We start from the raw sequence: 21,673 nt of genomic DNA on the forward strand, positions 1-21,673 counted from the left end.
GCAAGTACTGACAATGCATTTCGAAAAACGAATGTAGAAATGAGTGTATATAAAATTAAAGTTAAAAATCCACCGTTTCGCTTTTACTTTTGCTGGATAAATGAAGTATTTTGTTTACCGCTACTTCATGTACCTAAATGAAGCTTCAATTTTGATGCATGCACGACTTTTTGCAAACTGTTTCTTCATTTATATTTAAAATCAAGCCGGTCGATGTCTGTTTTGTTTAGACGTCTCCAACATTACAACGATGGGGTCAGAGTAACGATCGTAACCTTGGATCCATTAGAGCTGAGTCTCAACCCACCTGTGCAACTAAAGTAATTGGGGATCCTTGAAACGAGTAAGGTTGAGGTACCTTTGCCTTAGTGGATCCTGGGCCAGGTTGGTCGTAGCCGTGACGAAGCAGTCACAAACATAGAGTAAGTGCGACACAAGGCCATGGAATGTAAAGCATTTCGTCCCCTGCCCACCGAAGGGGTTGTCCTGGCGACATGGGACTCTTGCCACCAATTAACTGGACCAAGTCCGTGGTTTTGTAACCAAAGTTAGGAACCTGAGCCAAGGTAATCAAAACATGTGGGCACAGCCACTTTTGGCCGGACTATGGCTACTTTTAGCTGTCAGTTTCTGCTCCAGTGCAACAAATTCGGGTGGCGACGTAAAAACAGCTGTGCAAAGCCACTGCCAAGTCGTTTCCCTGGGCTTTAGTTGACGTCCAATGATATCTCAAAGTCAACATACTGAGTTCGCGATTCGGGCGGTATTCTTGGGGTCGAAAACATCACGTTCCGCGCCACTGAAGGACTAAATTGGCGCTTAAAAGGATTTCAAAGCCCGCCCGCTAGAAATTATGTGGCGCAATTATGAAACAACCTGTAAACAAAAGACAGAACATCTCCCTGTCGGGCACAGTTAGCTGCGATGTTTGTCGAAAACAAAATTCCCAAAGTGGTAAACCCGTCGGAGTAGTTTAATAAACACTATATCGGCAACGTAAGATATATCTCGCCCAAGCTGCCAATTTCGTTGAAGACTATTATTCAGAGCGTTATATTGAAAGATTCCTGCAACTCAATTTGAAATCGTGCTTATATTTCGTCAGCAAGGATAGGAGAAACCACCAACACTTAGAACCACAATTGTTCAGTGGATTTTGTTTTCTCGCGCCCCCTGACACCCAGCTGTAGGTATAGGAGCTGGGTCAAGTTACCCCGTGTCTATCGACAGCCCCACCAACCCTTGACTTAGGAATTTGCTCTTCGGGAAAAGGCGTAGGCTAATTGCTGGCTATGAACGATGTATTGTTAAAATGCACAAAACAACTCTTGTATCTCGTGATCGGCTATTTTTCTTCATAACATCCTAGTTTGTTCAATAAAGTACATTCATTGGGGTTGCTTGATGAGGAAATACGATGCGGCCAATCTTTTTGTGGTTTGGCTTTAGTAGGTACTTGAATATATCAAAACAACGCAGCAGTTTTTTCAAAACATCTCAGTTACCTTTGTCTTATTGGTCAAGCGCAGTTGCAGAAGTAATTTATAGTTCAGTGGGGTAAGATTGATGACATTAGCACATATAATATATTTCCTATTCGTGTTCGAACAATTTTAGAAGATGTGGTTATATAATTTGGCAAAAATTCTTTGCTTACTACCAAATGGGACGAGAGAATAAAAACCTTGACCCTCTTGTCTAAACCTGGTACATAATGATAAATTGGGCAAAGTTACACTTTCACATAAAAATGCCTGAAGGTTTTTTAGTGTTTGGAGTTAAACACAAGTTTCCTAAAACTGCTGGGTTAAAGCGAGTCGACAGTCTTGAGTTACGCATGATTAACCCTCCCCCCACTATCCAGACAACGCTGGGTTGGGTTTCGTGATATTTTTTAACCTGACACCAGCAAAACCCACGACTAACGCACACCGGGTTGAAATTTGCGATATGGGGCATGGAATTTATCGACAGTGAGATAACTTTGTTAAAATTATTATCACACTACTATCGCTTGTTGTTTGGGTGGGCTGGGTTCGAGTTGTTTTTCGTGTAACGTTGATTGGAAGTTTTGACACTAATCCCACCAAACAAAGTGATTCACACCGTGCGTACAAGTTATGCCGCCAATGAATCACTAATTCCTTATCGCTTGTTTTGATAGAGCAGTACCCAAAGTCAACGATGTAAGTGATAAATTCCCCTTATACCCTAGATCTAATATTCGGGGGGAAAGTTGTGGAACGCAACGGATAGAATGGCTGTTTCTGTGTTGCAGAGCAGAGGCAACCTAAGTTACGTTCAAAGTTGTTTTGATTTGCTATATTGCGTGTTACACTTCAAGTCTTTTGGGGCTGCAACGCCAAAGACACAACAACGAAAACATAGCGATCTGCTTTTCAAACATTAGCGAGCCTTAGTAGGAATTCGACCCCTTAAGGTCCCAAGTCATTCTCCGTATCGAGCTATGTCATGTTAGGTGGTCTAACATCTGTGGCGGGTGCCTTCCCAAATTTAGAGCTGTGATATCACCCCGACAGAAGCCGCATCCGCTGAGGCCTACCATAACTAACAACCAACAAAACATGATACGGGAAAGCGCTACACTTGTTCTTGAAGGTGAAACTAGCTTTAAACGCAAGATCAGAGGCCTCGAGACAGTAAGCAAGGTTTTGATGACATCAAAACATAATATGGGACAACGTTACATAGTCAAACAAACCTTAAAACCTTTGAAGGAAATATTTTAAACGAGAGGCCCTGACACAGAAAATACGGCCTGAGCAGGACTGAAAGTGATTTTAAAGACAGCTATCTTTGAATGCAATTGTAGGCATTTATATCCTTGGGCAAGGCACTAAACGGACATTTCTTCAACTAAGCGGTCACTAATGCGCTGAAACACCCTGGGTGTCAGGGTGATGGGCCTAAATCTTCGGTTCTATGGCGTGCCCACTGCAGGACCTCACCCACGAAGAATAAAATCTCCAAATGCGTTGAAATACGTCACAACAAATTTGCCGCTGAACGTAGTGAGCCGTGACTACGCACCTGCATTTGACGCAAGGAGAATTGGGGAGTTATTAATGTAACCCGATGGTGGTCGACGTATTTAGGAACGCGAGTTGAACGTACACGCAATGGGTTGGGGTGTATTACATTGTTTGGCATTGGGGCGTGGAAAACGGAGAACGGGACGTTCGTGCAAGTTCGACATCGAGGGAATGGCTACGCATCGCTGACAAATCCCTTAAGCGCCCCCTATCACGCAAGGCAGGTGAACCGCAGGTAGAGGTGACAATTTTGGAAGGTCGATTTACTTGGTCCCGGCAATTTGCTTGAGGCATGGTTATACCCAATACTTGGATATATGAATATACGTAAAGTGTACAGTATATGCCTGTGCTATAGGGTGTATGCAATCACTGCCAAGGAACAATTGCTTGTATTACAACAAAGTGCAACGATGGTGGATAAGACCCTAATCCAATTTAAAGCGGCATGGAGTTAACGTCTGCTTTCGGATTCTTACCGGTTTATCGACTAAAAGACATCAGAAACGGAAGGACGTGTCAAAATACAGGGGTGGCCGGTATAGGAATGCTGCCAAACCCGAGAGATCGTTTTACACGAAGCTTAAAAACGCGTCGAGTTGCTTGGCTTTAAAAAATACATGAGCGCAAAATTGTGACTGATAAATAGGCCTTCCAGAGCGCAGTATCATTGTATGCAGGTTTTGGCGCCTATCCAACGGGCAGCACTATGCTGTGGCTGCCAAACTGCAATGCCCGTCGATTTACGTCAACTGTTTAGGCGAGAAGGCTAATTTGAAACGTGCCGAAACCGCCAATTTGTTGCTGGCTCTGCACCAATCGATTGGCATAGGGATTCATTTAAGTATATCCCCTGGGGTGCTACCGGCGTGTCGTAAACTGTCGGTCCCATAAACATGATTATTCGTTCAATGTAGCGACGCACGTGGAACCATCAACAGGGAAAGTATTTCAAACGTCATTGCTAGCTGTCTGTTTAAACTACTTAACGATAAGCCAAGTTACGGTATTTAAAACATGCTCTGGGTATTGAGAATTAGGTATAATACATAGACAAGATAGGCACCGTTAGCACGCAATATCTCATTTTTCCTAATCATATTTACCCAACAATTAACAACGCTCTTTTTGAGTCGTGGGGATAAGGTTATATAAGTTACATTCGTTGCAACTCGTAAGCGAAGCACCCTTAGTTTAGGATTTCTATTATATACCAATGCGGGGAACTTATTAACGTGCACGTAGTAGATAAATAATGAAACACAACTTACATATAACGTAGTAAGTCTCATCTGGTTGAAACTCAATTCCCCACGGTGAGGGTGATATCTCTTGGAAGTAAAACGTATATTTCTTTTCCCGGTCAGGTACATTGCATGTGATAAGACGACGTCTATCATTGTTTGATGCATTACACCTTTTAAAATCTTCCTTGGACACAAGGTACAACTTGTAGTAGAACAACTCCTCGCCCTCATCTCTTCCCCTTCGAGGGCAAATGATGTCCAAACGATCGTTGATTGCTACGTTGATCAATCTCGTCTCAGAATCCCATCTGGAAAATGCAATTTTTCGGTTATAAGTCTATTTGAATTCTATAGTAAGTCAGAAAGCGTCATATTCTGACGGAGTTCGATTGTCCAGAATTTGGACAGTTACAATACTGTGTGTGGGGCAGAATGAAAACCGTCAAAACGTAAATGACATGATACCCTATACTTCTATATATCCTGGGTATTTCGTAAAGACTGGGTAGGGCTCAATCCCCAAATACTAGTTTTACTTTCCCAACCAATACTTGCTATTGTCGTGTTCTATTGATTTGGCCAAGATCTAGTTTATATATTGATTGATACGCAAGGCTAGTTTACCATGACCAGGAATCGATGAAGTAACGCTAATTACTACCATTAGACAAGGAACGATACTTAGCCGATTTCACGAGTTTATCGAACCTTGTACAATCGAAAACGTTGGCAAGGGTCGAGATGGCATTATTACGTCATAATCCCTTCGCCACGCGTGGGAATTCGAGACGACGATTAGTTTAAACATTGGGCAGCGCTTAAAAGTTAATTACTTGTTTATTTCGTCTTATTAAAACAATAATTAGTTTTAGGGATTATCACGAATAAGAAACCGTATCGAATTGCATGTGTTAGCGATTAGTGGGGATTTGAATTAAGAAATTAAACACAACGAAGCAGGTTTCGTGGCGAACAGGTGAAAAACAGATGATCTACGACTTTCGTTTGGCAGCTCATTCCCTTTTCTTCGTTATTTTACTTATTTTGATCTTTGTTATCGAAGAGATAAATAAAATATTTGCTGTTTAATTTTATTTTTGGTATATATCCCTTTACTAAACGAGATTTTGAAGGGAACTTTATATACGACATAAATCCTATGTATTATTTGAATTAAAAGTTGTGGAAATTCTGCCACTCTTAGTGTTTTGTTGAAGAGAAACTTCTATTCGTTAATCCGGTAAAGAAACTGTCAAACCATCGCTCTACAGACCGCGTGTATGATTAGAAGCTCATGGCAGGTGCTATGACGGTGCGCCTGTCGTTATGTTTATTTATGCGGGCGAGTATTGCTGGATTTTGGTCCCACGACGCCCGCAATGACGCTCGTACCTGCTTGCAGTATACAAGCTTAAGGTTATGGTTCCGATTCCTCGAAAGTCAATCAAATATTAGGAAGTCTAACCCGAAACGACCTTGATCTATGAAGATTTTGGTAGCGGGTAAAAGCTAAATAAGGCGTGACAACTTATATGGCGGTTTGATACCGCTAGCACATAAAAAAAAATTAGCACATAAAAAAAATTAAATTTCGTGTTTTTTTCAATTAATAACGCTCTTTTAGAGCCGCGAGGATACGGTTAAATGATTTTGTATATATTCTTTGTTTAGTACCGAATGAGTTGATAATATTGATTGAAAGCATTGTTCACAATAACCTACTGCTATGGACATACGTTTACTGTAGAGTAATTAATACAAGTTATAACATTAGAATTGGAAATAGTTTGCATTAGGGCAAGGTCTTATAAGGTTTACAAGACCAGTGCCACACATGTGAAGTATTCACATTATAAATTTCTGTGGTTATTTTATTATTACTGCGACGTTACTAGATTGCGATGCCTTGCGTCAAAGGTGGTCTTTTACTTTCACAATTACCGGAGCCTAAACAAGGTATTCTGCTTTGGGTATCGTAATTGAAAGCGTGTCGTCATTGGGCAGTGCCTATAAGTCTAGACCTGAAGTTTTTCGTGACGAAACAGCCGTAATTATTACAAGTGGACTAGATACCGTGTATTAAAGAAATCTGTGTCATTTCAAGTTTAAGCCAAACCCAAAAGGCCGTTATACAAGTTTGGGTTTAATTGGTTTAATTGTGAAATAGATACACCGCTTTATAGACGACGTCAGTTTCTATCTTACGTCATTTTAGGAGAAAAGAGTAACTACCATGAGTTTAAAATCTTCGTGGCCTCATAGTAGGTGGGATAAGGTGGTTCACGTTTTTTTGTCTCTTTTATAAAATCATTTAGTAGCAAACAGAAAAATTACAGCATTACATAAGCGCATCTTCGCAAATAAGGAGCAGAATTATTTGTCAAAAACACAATTATAAAATGTGGGATATTATGTGCTAACGGTAGCCATCTTACCCCACAGTACTTGGACTGTCCCATAGGGCTGGACGTCTTAGCTAAAATGTTAAGAGGTTTCAAGATAAGGGTTGAGATATCTTGCTTAACTCAAACTGGGACATTTGACAAATCCAAGACCTGCTGTCAATGCGGGTTAAATTCTCAGACACAAGTCACAATGTTGATTGTTTGACGTTGAACAGGCGGCGGGGCTCAGCTAAAGAATGCACGAAATTAAGCCGGGAATCGCACGAGCGCCTTTTATTACTCGGAACGTGCTTTTTGCTCGAAGGAGTGGATTATATGATGCCATACACTATAGAGTTGGTATGTACGAATTGTAAACATAAGTTGCAATGCTAACCCGGCATGCATGGTTAGTGTTAGACTTGCTTGAAAACATTAATACGTACATACACAACAGCAGCTAATCGGCAGCGAGTTCTATAAACATGATGGCGAACGGTCGGTCTAGCGTTCTACTCTGTTTACAAATAAAAGCGGCTTGAAACTGCCTCTGACGTTTTAATCTGTCGACAATGGCGACTTATGCGGACTCGAGGGTCTGCTACGTGTCACCGTATTATGGAAGGCTTTTAACTTGATGTTGGTCGCCAAACACTTGTCACGCAGCAATCACAGCCACTTTGACGGACACGTCACCTCCCAAACCGTATAAGCGGATTACTTTCATATTTTGTATGGGGGATTAGGGTTGGAGGGACTGCAGGTACCTGCATTGATTTTAAACCAAAACAAATGCCTTCTAATACTAACAACAAGAAAATATGTGTTTAGAAAAATACCAATGTTGCTGCGTGGGAGGTTTTACGCTTAGTATTATTGGGTAAAATGGATACCGTTACCGTTAGCACGAAATGGGACAATAAAAGAGATTAAAAACATTGACCATTTTACACCAACCTACCATACAACATATAGACTAAATATAAGAAAAAGTGTCTGCATTCATTTGAAACAAAAGTAAATATTTCGACGAATCTTCACACCACGGCAAAAGTTTCAATTTCGAGTTTGCCACGCTTCGAAAGTTTCGTGACCATTCAAGCGTTACATTTTACGTCATAATTCAATTACGTGGTTCCTGCGATGCGCAGTGAGGCTTGCTAAATTGGTGTTAAATTGAGACTAATGGGAAACAGGGGCCGCCGCGCGTTCCATGTTTGCTTCCAATAAACTTGGCTCCGACTACGAGCTTGGCTGTCATTTCGATGCCGTTTTAGAAAATGTCATTTCGTTCCGCTTTTGCGTTAAGTCGCCAGGGTTTTATACAGGTACGGTGGTCTTTATGTGTCTAAGCCCGCCGCCTTAACTCGCATGGTGGGGGCCTACGGACAATAAATGTCAAATAAATAACAGCTTTTGCGATTCCGCTAATGGCAGACGAAGAATAGAATGGCAAGCTTCGCCGTTGAACTAGAACATATTTGCACTCCGATTTCTCAACGGCTTAGCTGTCTTCCTATTGTTGTCATGTTTGTCGCACCGGAATCAAAGACTTGGGGCGAAAATTAAATTTTCTGTGTTGGGTGCTAATATTTGAACTGTAGGTGGTGCGTGTAGTGCAAGGCGAGTAGAACCAAGGTTTTCTGAATCAATAGAACATTTGTTCCTTTGCCGGTCGTTGCCTGAATTGGTCGGCGGTTTCTATTTTAAACCTGGCCCCACTTTAATGCAGGGGGCGGAAGTAGCATGTGCTAAACCGTGGCAGCTAATCCAAAATATATACACGCTGAAAACAAAAACATCGAATGGAGAATTGGGCTTTGTGGTTAAGGGGGCACAAGGAGAATCGAAACCAAGATTCGAATCAAAGTATTTGCGCAATGTATGACGTAAAATTTGATGTCGTCACTAAATTTGAATGTTTGTTTACTATTCGAGTTTGCTCTTTTAAGATAATTGCTCCACACGAATGTAAACATCTAATTATCGCATTGGCTGGTCGTGCTGTGCGTAACTGTGGGCCAAACTTCGATACGGTTAGTTGCGTTTACGTAAGCAAGAACCCGTTACTCCCTTATAAGGATGTAATATTCTGCTTATAATAGTAATTGTGGCAAAACAGATTTGGCCTTAATCCCAGATCCTTGACAATGACTTTGCCCACATAACATAGACGTTGTAGTTGTTTCATACTTTTTCTTGCATTCGATTAGGTTGATATAGTTGTCTATATTTTACCCAATACTCATTCATTCATTTATTTTATCCTGAACGTGTTATGGCGAATGTCGTTTTGCTGTTAATTCAATATGAACTTTGCTTTCGTAATGAAAGGAATAAATAAAAGTTATGTTATGTTATATGGCAGTGTACGTTGTTTAGTTGTATTATGTACAAATGCAGCGGCGGTACAATATCTATTAATTATTTAAAGGCCTGCAACTTGCAAGGGTACAATTACCGCAATAAAGCTCATATGGCATGCACTGGTTTGTTACACTTGTTTTAAAGACTCGTTTTCCTGGAAAGTCTTTAAACTTCGCCAGCAAACGGTCATTAGTTCTATTTTTAAACAAGGAAACCGCTAAAGGTAGTTGTTACTATATGTTGGCACGACATGCGTGCATGTGTAGGTCGAGTGGGCAAATTGGATTGGGCAACTTATACGAAATGTACACCGGATTATAAGCGGCTAAATGAAGACGGAAACGGAACTCGCTTAAAATCCGATTAGATAACAAGCCTCGCTTAACCATGTGCATTTTGACGTCATAATACGGGTGAGCGATTTAGGGGAAATGTGCTGAGTATGGGACAATTCTCGTAACAGTCAGGATCAAGGGCTACGATAAGTGTAGGAAAACTAATATCAAATTGGTCACTAATACGAAAATTTTGAGGATAAATTATGAGTTTTATTCACTTTCTCGTTTCCCCAATTTTCCTGGACAAGCAGCTCGTATTTAAATGATTATAGAAATCTTACAATGCTGGAAATAAATAGGCTACACGCAAGAGTTTGCAGAAGGAATTTTGGTTTCATAAACTAACTTTACTTTTTAAGTTTACTTTGTGGGAAAGTGGCGAAAACGCTGCGATTTTCCAGCCAGCTAAAACTGTAACCTCAAATTTAATGCGAACGACTGTAATTTATGGCTATTATCATAAGTGGCACATATTCTCACTGCTGGTCGGGAATTTCCTTAAGCTTGACTTAATACGAACGTTGGGCGGCAATTTTGACCTAGAAACATATGCGATATACTAATACGATAATGGCTCGTGAAAAGTGGAAACACTGGAAGTTATTAACGGGAAACACTGTCAAATGCCTTTTAAATTAACAGAACAAGTTATTTTTAACACGACCTATTTTTTTATTCATTTCTTCGATTATGATGACATGAAAAAGTTTATATTAAGATGATTTACCGAAGCGACGGGAATAAACAGCCAAACGATAGTTGCTTCAATCCCCCAGGTTAAAACATTTGAAATAATTTTGTTTAAAAGCGCAACGTTTAAACTTATTTAGATTAAAAACTCAATAATAAATACAAAATGAACAAACCAAACTTCGCAAGCGTTGACTTAATTACAGTAAAGATAAGTCAGTTTTCACAAATCCCGTAACTGAATTAGTTCTTAGGGCTCATTGGGATTGGGAATAATTAAATAAAGGACTTGTTCGGTTTTATTATCCGTTGAGTTACAAGGAGTCTTGTGGAACGCAGGTTTAACGGAAGGATTTGACAGAAATGTGGTTTTAACCGAATTTTTGAAGTTCTTTAGCGCATTTAAACAGTATATTTTTCAAGAAAAAACCATGTGATTCGGAAATAAAAATAACTCAATAAAATTATTTCTCATGTAAGTCTACCGTTGTGAACAATTTTAAAGTGAGCAATTTCTTAAGGTGAAATTTAAATTGCATCACCAGTTTCAAAACAACAAAGTTTCATCTAAACTACAAGATGGATAATTAACATTTTTTGAGCCAAATTAAGATTTTCATTGCCAAGTAGAGACTTTGGTATCATGACAACGTCGTCACGGCAACCATAGAAATAGGAAAACAACCGATAATTATTTGCGTTGGACGTGAATTATTGGACAGTAAGAGTAGGTCACAGTTGTCTATACAAGGTCACACAGGCAACAAAATAAGCGGACGACGCGTTAAGCCGCATCTTAAGAAGCACATTAACCTACAAGCGGAGTTCGCTTAGCTTTTTGCTTAATTGCAACAGTCATTATAGGATTTTCTTTGATATTTATGGAGCAGGCAATTAATTCGCGGAGAAAATAGCCTTCTTGATAGTTTTGTACATTTCCCTGCCCAATTATTCTTGTTTGTCGTCGCCGTGTTAAGAAACATGAGCAAAACGATCACGATTCTTCTGCGAATCATTGAAATAATACGAAAAGGAGTCGAAATTGCGCGCACTAGCCAAAGGAAAATAACATTAAGTCAAATGACGGAAGTTAATGTTGGTTTTCGTTTCATAAACGACGCTCAAACTTTATCGCGGTTTTTAGAGAAACTAACACGACTTCCAGTTAAGAATGTATGCGGTTTATTTTAAACGATATATTTATAGTCCAGGAGATATAAAACAATGCTGCCAGGCATATAAGGTAATCATAATACACTCCATATGGTAATTTAATACGGTACTAGAGCGTTATTTATAACGACGTGAACTAAATCACCAGAAAAATGTTTGTAGAGTTAAATATAATTAACCTTCAATATATTATTGTGGGGTAATATGCTGGGTATAAATACACTTTGTTTACTACCAAATGGGACAATAAAAGAGATTGAAAATAAGGTCCTTCTTACCCCAACCAGCAAGGATACAGTTTTTATAACAGTATGTATTGCCTTATTTTTATCGTATAAACTGTATTACGAAACAGACATTTTAGACAAAGCCAAGTTTCAATGATAGTTTCTATGCTTGCCACCCGTGGATTTTAGTAATTGGATTTCGCAGCGTGCGATTTTCGACGAGCTGGATCCCATATGAAATATATCGACACCCCGCATAGTAATATATTACCCGTCCAGAGATGCTATTGACGACATTTAATTGCGGGTGATTGGGTATTGACTGAAAACGATTAAACGCGAGCGCTTCGATCGGCGTATGCCGTGCGAATAACAACTCAATTCCTCAAAAGGTCGCAATTGCATTTCGATCAGGATTTCAAGTCTCAGTGGGTTTTATGTCAAGTTGAAATTCGCTGTTGAGTCGCCAGTTAACCTTGGCATGACCGCGAAACTCAATGGTACTGTCAAAGTGTCCAGCACTTTAAGTTGGATAATACAGCGTAGTTAAACTCGTAGCTGAAAACGCTACTCCTTGCGTGTTTACTTCGCTTAATTAGCTTTTCTTCTATTACTGGCTGTGGTGAAGGGCGTTTGTTTGAGGGTCATTTGACGCTTTTTCTTTTTAAGAAGGGCAGGCTGCACTTGTGTAGATTAAGGAATCGATGTACCGAGTGCCAAAAGAGTGCTCAAGCTTCGGGAACAATCTTGCTTTTGATGTCATAAGCGACAAACGTCACAATCCTACTTGTTTTCACAATCGAGAAATACTTTTAAATTAACGAGTTATTCTAACGAGAGATGCCACTTTTGTTTTTTTTGCAATATTTTTACCTTAGTTTAAATCAAACGTAGTGTTTAATTGGCACTAAATTGATGGTGTGTCTAATACTGCTGAAATATAAGATATAGTAATCATATTAGCCACAAAGGCGAAGCGTAATCCCGTTTGCAACGATTTTAGCTTTAATGTAATACTGCAGCAACGTAGTTTGGATCCGTGAACATTTTCTTGCAAACCAAATACCGTTTAAAAGCTGGCAGACAGGTTATGAGGCAATAAACGGTAAAATAGTACAAAGCTTTGAAACGTCGGTGTTGCATCGCATGCTCGATTTGTGGTACGTAATAATTGCCTTTATGACGCGTTTTCTGATCGTTGGGGTAATAATGTACCACGCGAAGTAAATAATTGTGAGGTGTTGTCGTCTTGCCCATCTAAAACAGTAGCGCCGACATATATACGACATGTACGTTTCTTAGAAAGCGCAGTGCGATCATTTACGGTTCAATCCAAAGGAATTCATTATGGCCAATACATCATACGGCTATAAACGACACTTTTGTGACAAAGTTGTCAATTTGCTCTGCGAATATAGAACTACGACAGAGTGAAGGTTTTATTTTGCCGATTGCTAAAATTCCCAAGTCAATATACTTTACGGCCACTTTGTTACATTTGAAACATACCGCTGGTTTTTATACCTGGCGCTTTTACTCTGAGTCAGAAAAGACAACAAACTTTTATCGCCAATATGTTTCAAACGAATGGGATGAGACAAATAACGTCACAATACCGACTGTGATGTGGTAACATTAATCGTTTAAGAAGGCGCCTCGCTGCGAGAGCAACTTTTCTCAGAAAAGTTAAGATCTACGCCTCATAAAAACAAATGTCTTTGATATAAGAAAGCGTATTGGTGTACACAATAACGCTGCAATGTTTTGGAGTTTTTATGGTTTAGTTATATTGGAGTGAGATCAGATAATCCGCCTAAGAAAATAGTTTTACTGCGTTGTGAAATATGGCGGGCTTGTAAATTTACACTTAACAAGTGTATATAGTGTTGTATAATGCAATCTCGCCGAAAAAGCAGTTGCATCAAAGCCAAGGAAAACCTGTGAAATACTTTCCCAAAGTAAAGGTTAAAAAATCAAGACAGATTACCTGCGTTAACACCAGGGCAAATCAATATAGATTCCCGAGACAGTTGGGGTACATTTCACAAAGGCGGAAAACGCAAAACCGAAAACTAACGACGTGCGTGGAATAAATGCTACCACGTCATGTAAAGTAAATTTTTCGGTTCATCTGGTTTAGAACTAAGGAGCAAAATGGAATACCGTTAGCACATGATATCCTTTATTTCCAAATTGTGATATAACAATGAACAACGTCTTTTAGAGTGGCAATATTCTTTGTTTGCTTCCGAATTCGACACATAGATATTATAAAAAATGTCTTTTGCCTTTCACCCTGCTGTATATATAACGATAAATATACCAAATAAGCCAAAAATGTGTTTTACATTATCCCTGGTAGCATAGGTAACACAAAACATGACGTCATGAATACGTCACACAGACGACCTTTCGAATTTTCCCATCCCGAAAACAGACGGAAGAAAAATGCAAGCCAACGTAAACGGCGCTGGGCAGTCTAGCAAGGGCGTCTATGCGTCTGCGGTACTTCTCAGCATGCTGGGTTTTGTACAGAATAAGGCCGTTGATAAATAATTCGCGACCGCAGGGCGCAACAGGACACCAACGGTCTCATTGTCAAGGTTGCCACGTCCCGAAGTTTGGGTCGTATTTTAAAACCCAACCGACTAGTCCTTATCGCTGGCTAGGGTATAATACGTTTGACAATAGTGGGAACTTTACGTGATAGACGAGAATGGAAATTGTGAATGCACTGTATCGTGTGACTGTTTCGGGGTGTTGGGTAATGGCCCAAATCTGGGCTAAATCCTAGGTCCTATAACAAGGACCTCACCCATTTATAATGAAATCGTTCGGCCATCTTTTCCATGGCTCGTATTAAGCACTCTAAGCGATAAAACGTCTATCAATGTCAAACAACAGAGCAGCATATGGCTCTAGTGCAGGGCGTAAATCCTCTTAATTAGCCGCATTGGAGCAGCAGGCTGTTCGGCCATTTGTTCGACCGCAAGTTTTAGTTCATTGCCATTAGCACAAAAGAAAATCGAACAAGAACAATGAAATATTCGGTAATTTCGAAAACAGGACAACTTCATTCAGTTGCCATTATGAGTAAACCACCATGCCGGCCTTTCATTTATAAGCAACGATCGCTATTATGATGCAACGCCACGAGTTTGAATATATATAGATGCTTTTAAAATCACTTTCATTGTTACGCAAACAAAGTAAAATGTATCATAGCGAGGCATTAAGCTCGATTTAAATATGACGTAAAATCGTCTTCGTCACGGTGCGTGACTTTACCGTTCCGCTATAGTGAGCACGAAATAACGTGAATGAAATTAATGTAGGACACTAAGGTGTTCGAAACATTATTGAAACTAACCCGGAGTTTACAAAATGAAACGATATTTTGTGATATAATAGGTTGGGGTAAGATGGGACATGTTTTCATTCAATTTTATTGACCATTTGGTGTTAGTCAAAGAACATTTACAGAATTATATAACCGTATGTTTACGACTAAAATGGCGTTGTGAATTGCTAGAACATGATTAGTAAATATGGGATAATATATGCTAACGGTATCTATCTGACCCCACAGTAATATTTCAACTTTTATCTTAACATTAGTCATTCACCAGATCTACCTGGCCGGGTTAGTCACGCCGTTTTACTTTAAACAATAAGACACTTGGCTAGGATGGCTTATTACTGATATATATAACAACGAATCATCGACTGGGTATTTTGGTTGACTTTTTAAACAACAAAACAGGTGCGACCGTTTCATTGTTTTCATAACTGCCAAACAAACACACAATGTATGGAAACGTACAATAGTCATTATTGTTTTGCTATTGAAAATTCTGGAAGTATTTTGACATTATGACGTAATCGCAGTAAATTCTGAACGTAGCCTTCTGGGTCACATAGTCGAAAGTCGACGTAAAATTAACTGTTTTATTAACACGATATCTGCTTAGACAATGCCTAGTTGCGACTTAAAGGCGGGTCGGTTTATAATGGGATAAAACAGATGATTTTGGCTTCAATTGTTCGTGTTTTGTATTGGGCGGTTTTATTATAACAAGGCCCTTTAGTTAGGATACCCAATGAATGCCTTTTCCCCGTGAAACAATGAAGCGTCGGCCAATACAAACACCACTGTAGCCTGAGGCGCTCAGGGCCGCCCAACAAAGGGTCTACATAGCACTCTAGGTGTTAACTTGTATTCTACACACTCATGTCGTTTCATGCCTTGTAAAAACACGCGTACTGCTGTAACGTTTCGGTTTAAATTGAATTACTCATGGCTGGAGTAGGACTTTACGACGTAGCCTCGCAGGTGGGGTACTGGTACGTGTTATTCTTGCAAGAGACTACTGTACCAACACCGTAAAGATGTAGTACAGAAACATCCTTACGTCGCTGATCGGCCGTACATTCTATAGGATTGTAACGGCTCAGTGCAACAGCACAATAGCGAGATAAAGATAGCTTACACAGACTGTATTCTAGCGCGGAAGAAATAACTTAATGTTTGTCCATTCGCATTTTGCGGAGCTTTCGAATAATTGCAGTTCGATCCGACTGCGAAAACAAACGCACAGCAATTTCGCGAGATTACTATTGTGACGTAACAATGCGGGTGTCGATTATCTTTACGTACAATTCACTACAATTGCTAGTTTCGCTCGAAAACAAACAAATTCGTTGCTAACTTTTGAACCAGAGAACTAATTTTCAGCCGTTATTGCTACAAGGAATAAGGTGATATTAATAATACACTGAAGAACTCTCGTAAAATGAACGCTTTTCACCAAAAGAGATATCCCTCGCGAAGTTACATACGTGGTAACTCGTAAACGGACACGAGGTGTGTGTAACAGAACACCCGTGTTATAACAACTGTCATTGCCCAACCACGCGAATATAAAAATGTTACACTCATTCATATTTCTAATGTTACAAATCAAATTAAAGCAACTTACAGTGGGTTCGCTGAGTTCCAATAAATCGGTTCCCGTGTTTTTCCTTCCACGGTGACGCTCTCCGGCCCCCAAATAACGATACTTAGAGCCGCAACAAATATGGTTAATTTGTCCATCTTAACTGTGGTCATTCTCTCCAGGTGCTGTGGTGTGAATATTAGTTTAACTCGCAAGTGGTACGAGCTAATCAATAGCTTCGCTTGTAATCCGAATGTTTTTGAAGATATGTATCCTCCTACTGTATTCCAACAATGGATCTAGCTGCAAAACTAAGAACTTATTGATTAATCCGGTCACTGAAAACCTTGGCATGCTAAATAAAGAGCGCGTGTAATAAGCGAAACCAATCGGCTAACAGCCCGACGCGACTAACGGTCTCTGCGGGCCTTGGAGCGCGTCTGGCCCGCAGAGACAGGCGAAACGACTACAGTTTCTTGACGATTACAGGCTCGTATTTCGATCAATGATTTAGATTCGTAAAGAGCAACATCATTGATTTTCAAAAACTGTCGTCGACCCGACCACCGAGCTATGCATTAGCGGATTAAAATAGAAGGAAAATACGAAAGGTGCGAGCGGAATATATCCATGTTATCGACCGCATCCTTGCACTTGAACGGTGATATAAGCCCAAATACAAGCAATGTTGTCTCAATCGAAAAGAAATCAAATTTTCATCTTCAACCAACCGAGTGGTAGTCTGTTTACGCAAATTTCTGACGACTTTCGACTTTTCTAAGTTTCTGATACTTCTGAGTACAACTTCCCATATACTTTACTACATCTTGATATAGTGTTCGAATAACTACATTAGTACAACACACATCAGCCCTGTCATACACATCAGCTTCTACATATGTGTCACCACCTTTCGAAGTCGAGCAACGCAACACCAACTGCCTGCAAGTTTTCAATCATGAGTGGCAAGTCTACTTTTCCTATCCACAAGTCTCACGCCCGCCGCCTTCTTCTTATACCAGCAAGGCGCCTGGAGCGTCTTGGTCGTAATCAGCGCTCTACTGTAACTGGATAATACGCCAAGAAGACAAAAGCTGGTCAATAGCGCCCTCTGTGACAACAGTAGCCACTCTTACGCCTTCTGTGTGATTGTTATGATAAGGACACGCTACAGTGACAATCCAGAAGAATAGAATTAATTGTACCATTGCAACAATCGACTTATCGTAATCTGAATCAAACATCGACCTATGATTCGACATTGAGTTAAAAGCGTATCAATAATACACCGCTAACAAGACTGTATGCTCTTAAAAACGTAGTTCGTATAACGACTGTCATATTGCTGTTAATTCTTATTGACGTATACACATATATTGCTTTTAGCTAAATGCCCCGCTATCTCTTGAAGGTTTGGATTTAGCATCATATTATTTGATAATTTCCGTCGGTGGTTTATAGCTGCAGTGTGTTATGTTCGTTGTTTTTAACTCATACGTTCTTTGTAAGCAATATTATTTTTATTTTACGATATTTTTGCTACTATATAACAACTTTACAACATATAACACCTTTTCTGTATGATTGAACCTGCGAAATCTGTATGCGTAACTAAACTAAACTTAGCAACCAGTAACACAAGGTGTATAAAACAGAACACCCATATTATAACGACTGTTGTTGCCTGCCGTGGGCGGATAAATAAGATTCACCCATTTGACTGTTGTGAACGCCAATTGTAAATGCAATAAAGTACGAAAATAAAACGAAAGGTAAATGTAAAGCGAAACTGGTGCAACTATCCAACATTATAGTCAAAGTTATCCATTAAGTTACATATTTGGTAACTCGTAAGATGGCACGAGCTACATGAAACAGAACACCCATGTTACAACGACCGTCATTTTTCGGCCACACAAGGTTAAATCTGACATTCATTCATTCAGAATATTAATCAATATATTTCAGCAGTGTGTTTGTATAAGTACAACAAGTCTTGGTGGGCTTTTGATACCGAAGTCTGCAAAATAAGAGTCTTATATTAAATAAATATTTTCCTATGGCGTCTTATCAACATTTTATGTATTTAATATTCATATCTAACTAGACACACACTTTCCCGGACTGGCTTATCTGTATCCCTGGAAACTGACTGGAAGATATACACGTGACGTTGGGACTGTACAGACGAACCAACTATCGAGCATTAAAGAATAAATGAATGAATGAAACTTTATTTAACTTCACATATGGCGGGGCAACGAACGAATTTATAACACGGGTGTTCTGTTTTATACACTTCGTGCTTGCGTATGACTTACCACATATGTAGCTTTGTGGGTGATTGTTTTCGATGAGTATTTTTTCTTTTTTAAAACTACAATAGTGAAACCACACTATTGGTGTGTTTTTTTGAAGCAAAATATACACTCTGATATGAAATGCCTGTACAGGAAGTGTTATATTGTTTACTCTTGTTTGTGTACGCTAATATACCAGAGTGCATAGACTGCATGAACCGAAAACAAACAGTAAACAATAGCAGAACAATAAAATTAGGGGGAAATGGGCCAAATCTGGTTCAAACCTCAGGCCCCATGATGTGCCACGCTATATAAGCCCTCACCCACGTAGAATAAAAATAGTCTGGGAATTATAGAGAATATATAAAAATCGACTAGACACGTCGTAATAGCACAGGAAGTATTTGGCAACATGGGAAAATATTGATGTGTTATTTCAGGTCGAAAACGTTTCGAAACGGGGGATAAACGACATTTTAACGAGAATTCCAACTCAATAAAAATTTACGATAGCTTTCCCATTTATTAGCTTAACCTACAGAATGGTAGTTACAGTGAATGACTTGGTAACTGGGCTCGGTAGCAATAACTCTTTAGTAAGTAAATATTGCTGTGATAGAAATAGAACAAAGGTTTGATTTCGTTTATTCCAAGTTGATAAACAACTAGTCGGCCCCGTTTTGTCAAAGAACGTTGTTACTCATTTCTTAAACAAACGTTGTATATCTACAGTTGGGAGTATTTCGGGGTACTGAATAAACGTTGTATAATTGCGGGGCAAGTTGGTATACCGTTAGCACGACGTACTATTCCATATTTCCTGGTCGTATTTTTAACAATTAAAACTCTTTTAGTTGTGAGAATACAGTTACATAATTCTGTAAATATTCTGAGTTTACGACCAAATGGGATCTTAAAAGAGAATGAAAACATGGACTATCTTACCCCAACCTATACTCGCAACATATTAACGAGACAGTTTACCAAACGCTTGAAAGTGCGCCTAATAAAACTGCAACAACATCAGTCGGCCGCCAGTGTACAAACAAAAACATTCTGTTATCTCTCCGGTATTTTAACCGTCCCGCCGATGAGTATTTCAGTACACATACAACACCAGCCGTGCTTGCCAATGATTAACAAGCATTGGTGGGGCGGATGGGTTCGTTACTTCCCGCTACGAGAATTTACGTTGTGAGAATTAATCTGTATGCCCCCTAATCAGTTGCTGACATGACTGACATACAAACGACAAATCGATGCCGTTAAAATACACATAACGGGTGCGCACGACCAATTGTGGGTCACATTGGCAACAAATGACTTTCTGATATACGGGCGAATGACTTTGAAATAGGCGATAATGTATCAGTAAATGTGTTTACATTTATTAGCCGTAACGTATGTTGAATTTAAGGTTTCTTTCCTAGAAGTACAGTATATGTTGAGGTAAGATGGTCTTTATATTTTTATGCAGATAAAGCGGCATTTCAAATTAAAGATGACACAGTTGCAACATTACCTAAGTAGTGTATCACCACATATAAAACAATTCAACATTTAAAAAAAAATAGCTCCTCGAGTTTATAAACCCATTTTTAAAGACTACAAGTGTTTTACACACTGAAACATTGTATGTGCCCGGTTTGTATCTAAGAAGATTAATCTACTAACAGCTGCCAAGAGATGAGAACCACGTTATATATATATGCAGTGATGAGAAATATATACCTCTCTCTAGATAAGCCCCGCTTGGTTAAGGCTTGATCATTGCAAAGGTCACACCAACCTTTTAAGCTGGGAGCTGTTTAGAACTTTGCTGAAAACTTGTAAACATGTTTTAAACGTAAAACAATTCATCATTTTTGATTGTCACTCTTAAAAAACAGCATTTTTAAAATATAGATTATGGTAAGACTGAACATGTTTTCATTCTCGTTTATCATTTCATTTGGAAGTAAACAAAGAATATTTACAGAGGTATATAAAGTATCTCTAAAATATCGGGAATTGTAATTTGTAGAAACCAATTAAAAATATGGGGATATTATGTGCTAACGGTATACTCATCTTACCCCAATGCAGAATACATAAATCGTTTTTACATCTTTGAACATGCGATAGCGAAATATACCTTTAGCATTGGCATGATGCTCGTATTGCGCATATAGAATTTCGTGTATATAGCTTCCACCCTAAATCAAAGGAATATATCTCCTATACAGCGCATAATATAAGTACCCTAACCGATATCTCAATAAACATGTGACCGCCAATACTTTGTCCCCTGTACAGCCTTCCACGTTAGAAGCCACGAGCAGATAAGCAGCACGCATAGAAGTAGAAGCTTCAGCTGTAAAAACATGGCTGGTATTTTGAATTCAACTGTTATTGACGGCAACGGAATTTCGTAATATAGATTTCTGACTCCACTGTTTGCATAACGAAGTATATTGGGTTTGGGTAAGAAGTTTGTTTTTATTTTTATCGCCCCATTTGGTAAAAAACAAAGAATATTTAAAGAATGATATAGGTACCCGTATCCTCACGACTCAAAAAGAGCGTTGTTAATTGTTAAAAACACGATTAGGAATCGTATTTATGATATTATGTTCTAACGGTATCCATCATACACAGACCAACAGTTTAATGTAAAAACATGGATTTTTGGATTCGTTTTAATACGAAAAAAACACACTAATATTTTAAACAAAATTCACTTCTATTTAATTGTTTACACATATGTCTTTTATGCAATTATGTTTATATTAAAATTTCATTGATTTATTCACTTCTAGTTGATTAGCTTTAAAAAGATCTAAAATAAATTACAAAAGAAATCTCAATAAGGTCGTAAAACGCTTGAATTTAGTTTGCTATAAATCACCTTGTACCTACCGACAACGGTGCGGTCGACGCTTCAAAGCAACCGATTCGATCTTAATTCTCTTTCA

The 21,673-nt window shown here is 39.0% G+C and overlaps 1 protein-coding gene across 1 annotated transcript in view; it reads right to left on the minus strand.

Annotated features, from left to right (window-relative positions):
* ephrinb (ephrin) overlaps positions 1-16,720 on the minus strand; it is a 36,354-nt gene extending 19,634 nt beyond the window's left edge. Inside the window, 2 exon segments of the mRNA NM_001078227.1 lie at positions 4,325-4,608; positions 16,459-16,720. Coding sequence (NP_001071695.1) covers positions 4,325-4,608; positions 16,459-16,589 — 415 coding nt within the window. The 5' untranslated portion in view covers positions 16,590-16,720.
* Positions 16,721-21,673: the final 4,953 nt, after the last annotated feature.

Source organism: Ciona intestinalis, chromosome 1 (assembly GCF_000224145.3).
Source record: "Ciona intestinalis chromosome 1, KH, whole genome shotgun sequence".
Lineage (NCBI taxonomy): Eukaryota > Metazoa > Chordata > Ascidiacea > Phlebobranchia > Cionidae > Ciona > Ciona intestinalis.